The sequence below is a fragment of the Borostomias antarcticus genome (genome assembly GCF_949987555.1).
Source record: "Borostomias antarcticus genome assembly, chromosome: 20".
NCBI lineage: Eukaryota > Metazoa > Chordata > Actinopteri > Stomiiformes > Stomiidae > Borostomias > Borostomias antarcticus.
The window spans coordinates 10,483,271-10,493,259 of NC_140253.1; the positions used below are offsets into that span (position 1 = coordinate 10,483,271).

A 9,989-nucleotide genomic window follows, 5' to 3' on the forward strand; every position below is an offset into this window, starting at 1 on the left:
GACCTGAAGCGAGCAGACGAAGAGACTGATCATTAAAAAAATAAAAAAATTACATTGGCTTTTCCCAGGTTAAACGCAATTATTGTTAGTCGCTTTGGATGAAAGCGTCTGCTAAATGACTGTAATGTAATTTAATAGAGAAGGGAGGGAGGAAAGATCGGGGTGAAGAGAAGAGATGGAGAAGGGTAAGGGACAATAAGATATCCTACAGAGCATCTGACGCATCCTAGTGCGCATATGAAGCTGTTGGAGTAACGGAGCCAGACTGCATCTTTGTTTTCTGTCGTTGTGTGTCTGAGGCGCTGGGTACCCCCTTTCCCTAATGGGAAGGAAGTCCAATTTCTACACATAATTCCGCTCCACCTGTTCATGCTACATTGGCTGAGATATGATAGGCGTGTCAGTGATGTAGAGGTTGTTTCCACTGTCCTGGGTTAGCTTAATTCTCTCCCCACTAACGAATATGACATTGAATTACTAAGGGGATGTCAAACAAATTACACAATGATAGTGTGCATTCATATACAGATAGACATAACATTGCAATGATATTAGTGGCACGTGAGACCTCCATTGGCATCAGTGATACATGACATGCTACTGTATAACAGGTCAAAACCTAAGGAAAAACAGAGTACATTTCCTTATTGTCTTGCTTGATCATACGTCCTCTGATTTGTAGGTTTTAGCAGAAATCAAGGTAAAAAAAAAAAAGACACACTAAACTACATTTAGTAATACATGATCTTTTTTTAATATATGATTTTCAGTGTTGAGACAAATTACAGCCACTGTGAGCATATCTAAAACATAATCAGTGTTTAAGATGTGTTTAAGATATGAACAAAGAAAAGAACAGACATTTTCCTATTAACTTAAAGGACATGGCCAACATTTTGGGAAATACGCTTGTTTTTCATCTTCCCTGGGGTTGGACAAGCAGTATGAAGCATTTTCAATTCTGTGCGTGCAATATGGAGTGGCGAGACCTGGACCGATTAGCCTAGCTTAGCGACATTCACTGGTACCAGGTTAGGCCGATTAGCCTACTTTCCAAATGTCACGAAATAACCCCCCAATACAACTCCAAAACTATTCTGTTTAGAGTTTTTAATGTGTGTATTTACCACGTTGAGTGAGCACAATTTTTAATTAAACATTTTCGCTTTCTAAGCAGAAATACTCAACTATTTTTTTTGAACCAGGCGTAGGGATTACACGCATCACTCCAAACACGTAGCATTGTGACTAGCTAGGTATCGAGGTTAACAAACCTGCGTTCCAACGAGCGAAGTGGATATCATCAGCTCGCACATAGTTAGAGGCTATAATAGACTAGTTAGATGCTACAATAGACTAGCTCATATCTAGATACACCATCCATAACTTTATAAATATGGTTCAGTGTGTTGTAAAGAGCTGTAATAACAGGCAGTCGAGGCCAGGGTATCACGGGTCGTTCCATAGGTTTCCAAAGGATCCAGAGCGGGCGAAGCTACGGCTACTTGCTCTGAACATGGATCCCAACACACCGAGGGAGATAATCAACAAGCAGCGTATTTGCATAGATCATTTTGCACAAGATGACCAATACCAAAAAATGGATAGAAACCGAACCATGACAGTGTTTCTAACGGATACAGCCATCCCATCCATCGGCATCGCACAGAGAAGTGAACCGGCTGCATTGTGTTCCGTTATGGTTTCATCTGTTGTGACTACAGATGATTCTCCATCTGTAATAAACTGTATTCCAAATATAGAGCCTTCATCCAGGTGTTATGAATAATATTTATTTAGCCATAGCTTCGCCCGCTCGGGATCCTTTGGAAAGGATAGCGTAGCATAGAGTACAGTAAAACACAACCTGGCCTCCTTCTCTTTCTTTACTGTTTGTTATCCCTGGTCAGCTGCTCCACCTCCCTCATGAGGCGTAGGCAGAGTTCATCCTGCCAGGGCAGGGCCACACACTGCACGGCCACAGGCAGTCCCTCAGCCCCCGCCATAGCCTGCAGACAAACAGAGGTCAGTCCCAAGCCAGCACCAAGGAACTCATATATCCAATCACCTTGGGCAGGCTACTGCCGCCATCTTCTGGTCTACAGTGGAATTACAGGTTTAACATCCAGCATTCTTTTCTGGTGTGCAGAGCCAATGTGCATACCCTTTGTTGGTAAAGTTGCCAGTGGTAATGTCCACCTGGAGCCAGCAAAATTACTAGAGGGAATCTACAGTACAGTAGGTAAACTAGTGATGATCTTTATGGTGTAGCTAGATGAAACTTACCATTTTGTAACCTCACCAACCTCACTTGGATAACGTCTCACTTTACACTACGTGCATCTTAAAGCAATACATCGCGATATTTGGACCTTTACAAACATGCCTGGTGCTAATTCTCAAATTAGATTTACTAAAAGTAAGCTGAATCGTCCAAACAGTCTACTCAGAAAGATAATACATTGACATTTATTACCTTTTAAAACTCGCACCCCCGGGACGCAACATTCAGTCGAAGTGCGCATGCGCAACGTTGTGCTTAAACAACACAGTAGTAGCTAACTATTCCGGTGTCTATGGATATCATGCGTTTTTTAGCTCAATGATATCATGGCGGAGGTGAGAAAACCAAAGCGAAACATCACGGAGGAAGCCAGAAAAAGAAAGACAATCTGATAACGTTACGACAGTACGACAGTGCACTTACTCACAGAGCCTGTGGGGGCGCAGTTCAGAGAAAACGCTATGTATTGCTTTAAGATGAAGGCCTAGTGTTTTGGGAACCCGGGCCTAGGTAAGTAAAAATGGAGGTCACATTTGAACATGTCATTTTAACATCTAGTGTAATAAGACCCTGGATCAAAGGGCATATATATTTGAGGATACCCATACCTTTTTGAAGAGATAACCAAAGTTCCCCTTGTAGTGCCTGAGTTCTTCCTCATCCTCTGCGGTTACCGTGGACACAGGCACCACCCCAGCAGGGCAGTTAAGGAGATTGTACAGAATGGTGAAGGATATCGCAGCTGTATTGAGAGAGTTAGAAAGAGAGAAAAAGAGTCGTTAGTCTAGAAATATTTTACTTTGTGACAATTCAATTCACTTACATTACTCAGGACAGTAATATTTCACTGCACACCATACTTGTATGAATGGAGTATGTGACAAAAAAACTGCCTTTGACTAATTGTACCTCCGCCACAGCGACAGCGCAGGTCGAGAGGTTATGTTTTCGGTGGCGTGTGTTGGTTCATCGGTTGGTTTGTTCTTTAGCAGGATTACGCAAAAACTATTAAACCGATTTTCATGAAACTTGGAGACATTTAGCATTATCCAACTTTGAACCCATTCAATCTTGGAGCGAATCCGAATCCCGGGGTATGTCCACGAGCAGTCCAAACATGGCCATTCATTCATTTCGTGGACTAGGATTACCCAAAAACTACCAGACTGTTTTGGAATGAAACTCGGTGGAGGGGTGTACCTTGGCGACTTTAGAACCCATTACATTTCGGAGTGGATCCAAATCATGGGCCGGTTCCACAGGCTAACCGAACATGGCCGCCCATTCACCTCCATACATTCTTTGAAGCCAAAACTTCCACCCAATCATTGTTGATGGGAGGGAATTGAAATGGCCGTATCTCGACATCGGAAGGTCAGAGATACAGGGTTTAGACTGGCATAAAGCTCTCGACCTAACAAATGTAGCAATACCAAAAACATGTCCTGCTCGCACCCACAGAGCCTGGAAAGGCAGTCATGGGGGGAGGTCTGTGCTCTCTGAGCACCAATTCTAGTGTGCAACTATTACAACACTACCTGTTTATTATACTACGGGTGTGACATGACTCAAGACAAGACGTCTGCAGCACAACTATAAAAGTAAAAGTGATGACCATCTCCCTTCTGGGCAGTAAGACAATGTCATGAGAAATGTTCCCTCCATTCAATACAGTATAGTTTGCAGACAGCGGAGAGATGGGGAACCGTACTGCCGAGCTTCCCGCAGTAGGACAAGTTGAAGGCTGGTCCCAGCACGGGGCAGATCAACACATCCAGCTCGCACTTCCTCCACTCTGCTACAAACTCATGTTTGTAGTCCTTTGGACACAGAAAAATACATTTACCACCAATGACTTGATACACATCTACATATTACAAGCCGAGCACAGAGCAATTATACTGTAGTATGTAGTCATATGCTAACAGATTCATACGGTATATTATCGAGGTTCATAACACCTCATATGTTTAGAAATCTTCAATTACCTCCTCGGCAGCGTGCCGTTTCCAGAGCGCTGCTACAGAGCTGGGAAAATGAGTGATAACAGACATGATTACATTCATACCGTGGCACAGGACAGAAACACTGGAACCACAGCTGGAGAGCTAGCCTGAGACAGCAGCTTCTAGATCCTTCTCACCTGACACCACACATTAAATCCATAACGGCAGCAATGTGAGGAAACTAGGAGCGAGAGACAAAGACACGGTGGTTAAGCTACTGGATCCAAACAAAATCGTGAGAGGTTGCATCATCTCCAGGAATGTATACAGCTCACGGGGAAATATCTGTGATGAATAATAAGCCAAATTAACACTGGAACTCGTGGATGCTTGGATATCAATTTCTGGACCCAGGGGAAGCGTGGTTTGAGGAGGTTTGAACTCACCAGTGGTTTGAGGAGAAAAAAGAGGGTCTTCTTCACGAAGCGAGGCAGAGAGTATAGGACAGTCATAGTCCTCTGACATGGATCTACTGGTCCTCCCTCCCTTAAACCACACAAACACAAGTCATCACAAGACTCGTTGAGTTGAGTTTTTGCCTCGGTCTCACGCTGAAACATTAACTGTCGGTTCATAGTGTTGTGTGCATGCATGTGGTGGCAAAATCTCTCGCCGGCCAGTCGGTCAAAGTTGGCAACCCTGTAGTCATTAGTGGGAACACTGATGTTGAAATAATGCTATTCTATTCCAGTTTATTCCATCTTTTTTTTCCATAAGGAGGCGACGAGCGCTTGTTTGTCCGTGCACTAACAGGTGGCTCATCAGGGTGGCGCCTCCGTCTGCATAGACGCCTTTGAAGATGAGGTGTTGAATGGCGTAGGTCAACCTAGGGGGCGTGAAGGGAACCAACTGCATGTGGAGGAGAGAGAAAGACAAACAGGATACTCTATAAAGGGTCGTTCACTTGACGGAAGCTGCCACCACTTCCAAAGTAGACGTCATAGGAAACTAAATTTGATATACAAATAATAGGTGTCCAGATCCAGCGCTTTGCCTCGAGACCGGATGCTGGAGTGGCAGGGCGGTGTGTTGTAGACGTACTGTGTGGCCTGCTTTCTCCAGCAGGGCCTTGGTCTCCCTCAGGGCTCGCCCCATGCTAGGAGGCGGCAGCTGGTAGCCATCATTCTCAAAGTAACCAATCCTCAGAGGCTTGGAACTCATGTACACCTGGAGGATATAGATGAACGAAAACAGCATTATTCGCGAGGGGTGGTAGGCGGAGACGGAAGGTGTGCACGTTTCGTTGCCATGTCAGCGAGCACACCTGCTGGTTGAACGGGATGGGCGGCACCGTGGGGTCCAGCGCAAACATGTGGTCACACAGCAGAGCCCGCATACACAAGGCCAGGCTGTCCACATCCCTCGCCATGGGGCCAAGGCAGGACGACACTACACACGGAGAAACACAACATACTGTTAGTTAGTCTCACTGACACCGGGGCAGTACATAGCTAGACAATTGTGAATTCACAGTCATCTTAAAAAAAAACAACAACAACAACAACCCAGTCCTCTTTAGAGTGAATCAAAAGTGGATTGAGTGAAAAATAACTTCTCTTTTTGTATTTACACTGACCCTATTTTCGAGTGCGGACTCAGATCTCTGTCTGGTCTACTTCAGCTGTGATTCGTTCGATTGGAGCATTGATATACGTATGCACTAACATTCTCCTGAATCGATCAGACTTTATTCAAATCATCAAGACAAATGTGAACCGGTCTCATCTAAATGTCACCTTACCCGTCTTCTGTCCCTTGCAGCAGGAGCTAGTGCCTCGTAAACTAATAAAACAAAGACAAGAGTCAATATAGATGCAAGCAGCAATGAACGGGGCCAAGCCCCAAGCATCAAAGCCAACAAGCAAAAACACACCACAGCCACATTTGAGCTACGCGGCCATTGATGTTAATGAAAATACAATGAAAGCACAAGGGGGTTGTTGCACAAAAAACTTATATCACCATCATAATTTAATCTGACGATTTTGCATCCAATACGTAAGTTATAGAGCATGCCATGACCTACCCATACAAGCAGGATGAGCCCCATCTGGCCACAAGGGGCGCTACAGCACTCAACCGCGTTTTAGCCATTTTTAAGCATTTTGACTTGTTTTAGCGCCACCCTGTGGCCAATTTGCTTCATATTTCTCAAGTTACCTTACGATATACTCTGACACCACTGTACTTAGTTTTGTACCTCCACCTGTGTGCACGTTTTGAATGGCCGCTGCAGTACTGAGCATAAAGTGCCAACTTTGTCATGCCATGAATGGTAACCTCCCTCCCAACCTTTTTACTGTCTCCCCTCAATCTCAAACTATTTTCCTCTCCTCCATCTCCCTCCCCTCCTACATTTCCCTCCCCTCCATCTCCATCTCCCTCCCTCCACCTCTCCTCTACCTCTCCTCCATCACGCAAAACATCTGTTATGACTGTGATAGTAATCGACCCATAGGACCTAGATTCCATGAACAGCTACACCCACCTCAGCCTATTGGACGTGGGCTTTAAACCACAGATCCCACAGAAGGATGATGGGATACGGATGCTGCCCCCAAGGTCGGAGCCGATACCCAGCAGAGAGCCCCCTCCTCCAATAAGAGCCCCCTCCCCACCGGAGGAACCGCCTGACGTCTTCTCAAGATTGTGGGGGTTGAGAGTCTGCCCATATATGGGGTTGCTGCAGTCGTAGCTGAATTCGGAGAAAAGGAGAAATGGATCACATGGTCAGTCTAAGCCATGTCGAGTATGTGATGCTACCTTCTGTAAGCAAGTACCACCTTCTGTAAACAAATGACATACTCTCAGATTGATCGTAATTGAGATTCTGTGCTGACGAGTGAGGAAGGATTTACCTAATAAGGCCTTGGGAAACGTTGGTCTTCACATAGGGAATGGCTCCTTGTCTCTTCAGCACCTGAACCACAACACTGTCCTCTTCAGCAGGCTGGTCCAGCTTACACAGCACGCCACACGTTGAGTCATGACCCTGAACACACAAGCAGACAAGGCATGGAGAAAAAGTAGTCCATAATCACGAGACCACAACAGTATACATATGGGGCAGATCATTTTCAAATTCCTTTACACTTTTGTTACCTTGTACCACACACTCTCTTTGATGCTGATGGGGACTCCGTAAAGGAGACCTTCTTTTTGGAAGCCAACATTTTTCAGCTGGTCAAAACTCTCCAGTAGAATTTCAGTGCAGCAGTTCAGCCTCCTGTTTACCTCCAAGGTCTATAGAGATAAGAGGATGGAGTCAATAAACCCTATTCTAGTATGTCTCTAACGGTAGGCCTACTGTTGCACACAGACACGTTTCACTAGGTGGCCTTTCGGAATCTGTCTCTGGCAGTTTTAGAAGCACTGCAAAACATAAATACATTAGCGAAACATTAGCGAAATAATGCCCGAGGCAGATAGGTGCAAAGTAAACTGTAAGCTAGAACTTGTTTTCCAGGTTAGTAACATGATATTCTCTTGGGCAGAATTGCCAGGTTGATATCTGGACCGGCGATTATCTCGACCACTGGCCAATGTATGAATTAACTTCATTCCTCAGCACCTCTGAGCGTGCAGTGTCATCTGTGAAGTTGTGAAGAACTAGCCTACTTACCGGATAGATGCTATAGACAACATACAGAGTTGAAACCTCGCAAAACGTTAATTGATTGTATAGATTTCACCCTGAATGTTGAGTACTAGCCTACCTGTTCCATATATGAGTGAAACACAGTCGCAGGGGTAAGTGAACCGTCTTTCAGGCACTTGGTCAACTCAGCCACGGACAGGGAGAGAATTTGAGTGTCTTCACCAGGGTGCTATAGGGGGACATAGATCAGGTCAGCTACCAGAAGATCAGCTACCAGAAGATCAACAATACATTTGCAAACCTCTCAATTAATTAACGTCACCCCTTACCGATTCTTTAAACTGGCGGACTGCCTGCTCTGCCAGCTGCAACGTCGCATCCCTTCTGATTCTTGCTTTTTGGATTTTCTTACTCATTTGCTGATGCCGGTGACATTTCAGGAGAATGATCAACGCACTAATTACAGATGCTGTAGCCGTCAGAATCGCTGTCCAGCTCAGCTCGGCTCCAAATAGCTCATATCTCGCTGCCTCCATGATGCTGACTGACGTCCACAACGTTAGCAAAGCTTGAAGCAAAGATCAATGCATGGAGGGGACACTTAGGTTAATTTTTGGCACCCGCCTGAAAAGGGCGGTCTCGTAGCGTTGTCGCCATTATGGAGTAGCCTATCTGTTGCCAAATTCATGCAGTCAGGTCAACATGAAGACTCAAATCACCTGTGGAAAAAACGAAAATAGTGTTGTGCAATAAATTGTCAGAACCATCAAAGTATATGTCCAGAATTTGCCTTTCACCAGTTCCCCAAAGATTTTGACGGGTAATTGTTTGTTTAACATGTTCACAGAAGCGTAGAAATTGAAATTTACTTGAAACGTCAGGGGGATGTACCATTGTTCCGACACCCCATTATTCCGACCACTCAATAGTCCGAAAAATGCACCACTGGTCCTACATCCCATTGGTTAGACAGCCCATTATTCCGAAAACTGAAAATCCATTGCTCCAAAGTCCCATTGTTCCGACCATACACTCAGTGTCTTTCACTTGGTTCATTGTAAAAACACAATTGACTGCTCCATCACCCCCTCTAGTAAACCTGAGAGTGAATCTGAGTGGTCAGGGAGAGTGCTCAGCTGATCCAGGACCAGCTATCCAGGATATCAGGAGAAAGAAGTGGCATGTCTTGACAATTATGGTTTAAGATTAGCACCCTGACAACCCTCTACAGCAGGGTTATTCAGCTCAGGCCCTGCTGTTGGTGCTACCGTTCAATTCACTTGTAATATATTAATTTGTAATAGCGATACGTTGAATTTTGACTTAATTTGTATGCATTTTGTTCTTTCCGAGCAGCGATGCTGTGCTGGCGTCTCTTAACTCCACTGAGGGTGTCCTTCCACAGCGTGTGCTGGACCTGCTGAGTGTGACGACGCCATATCACAATATCAGTGCCTGTAAACAGAATTGACCATGATGGCAATGTACTAGTTTACATAGCTGAGCATATAGGTAGTCAGATTGTAGAGAAGTATAGTCACTGTGAAGAGTGTAATAGATGTCCCTGACGATCCACAGGACACATATCTCAGTGACAAACAGTACACTGATCTCAACCTAGGGACAAAGGGCCTTAAAGTGCCCAGTCTGGAACAGGTAATCTAATCTAATCTAATCACAGCCCTGGGAAATAACTTTAAAAAAAAACATCACCTCAGTTATACACACAGATGGCTTGGGGGAAGTTATTTACCAGTAGTATGATGGTTCTGAGTGAGTGCAACAGGGTGGTGTGTGACAGGAAGACGTGCCAAGAGGCGCTCATCTACATGGTCAAGTTATTGTTACGCATCAGAATCCCTCATCCTGCGGGAGGAAAACCGCCGTATCTCTCAGCTCATCACCTGGGTCTGGTGACCAGGCTAATAGCATCCCTACAGTGAAGCATGGCGGTGGCAGCATCATAATGTGGTATGTTTTTCAGCAGCGGGAACGGGGTGACTCCTGAGTCCTGATAGAAGGAAAGATTAAGTACACCGAGATCCTTGAAGAAAACCTGCTCCAGAGCACTATGGATCTCAGACTGGGGCGAAGGTTTACC

The 9,989-nt window shown here is 45.0% G+C and overlaps 1 protein-coding gene across 1 annotated transcript; it reads right to left on the minus strand.

Moving 5' to 3' along the window:
• Positions 1–752: 752 nt before the first annotated feature.
• Positions 753–8,440, minus strand: LOC311322672 (vitamin D3 hydroxylase-associated protein-like). Its single transcript, XM_084454760.1, has 15 exons — positions 8,218–8,440; positions 8,007–8,117; positions 7,393–7,533; positions 7,149–7,282; positions 6,779–6,985; positions 6,032–6,072; positions 5,555–5,679; positions 5,332–5,457; positions 5,042–5,139; positions 4,677–4,776; positions 4,428–4,471; positions 4,273–4,312; positions 3,996–4,104; positions 2,893–3,026; positions 753–2,009 (listed from the first exon to the last, which is right to left on the minus strand). The coding sequence occupies exons 1-15, from the start codon at positions 8,422–8,424 to the stop codon at positions 1,887–1,889; spliced, it is 1,740 nt and encodes a 579-aa protein (XP_084310886.1). The 5' UTR covers positions 8,425–8,440; the 3' UTR covers positions 753–1,886.
• Between the last annotated feature and the right edge of the window lie 1,549 nt (positions 8,441–9,989).

Excerpts from the sequence above, each read along its gene's own strand:
- LOC311322672 (XM_084454760.1), bottom strand. The coding sequence starts at position 8,424 with ATGGAGGCAGCGAGATATGAGCTATTTGGAGCCGAGCTGAGCTGGACA. Across the intron at positions 8,118-8,217 it reads TCCGCCAGTTTAAAGAATCG|CACCCTGGTGAAGACACTCA; the intron begins GTAAGGGGTGAC and ends GTCCCCCTATAG. Across the intron at positions 4,777-5,041 it reads GCCACCCTGATGAGCCACCT|GGAGGGAGGACCAGTAGATC; the intron begins GTTAGTGCACGG and ends GTGTGGTTTAAG.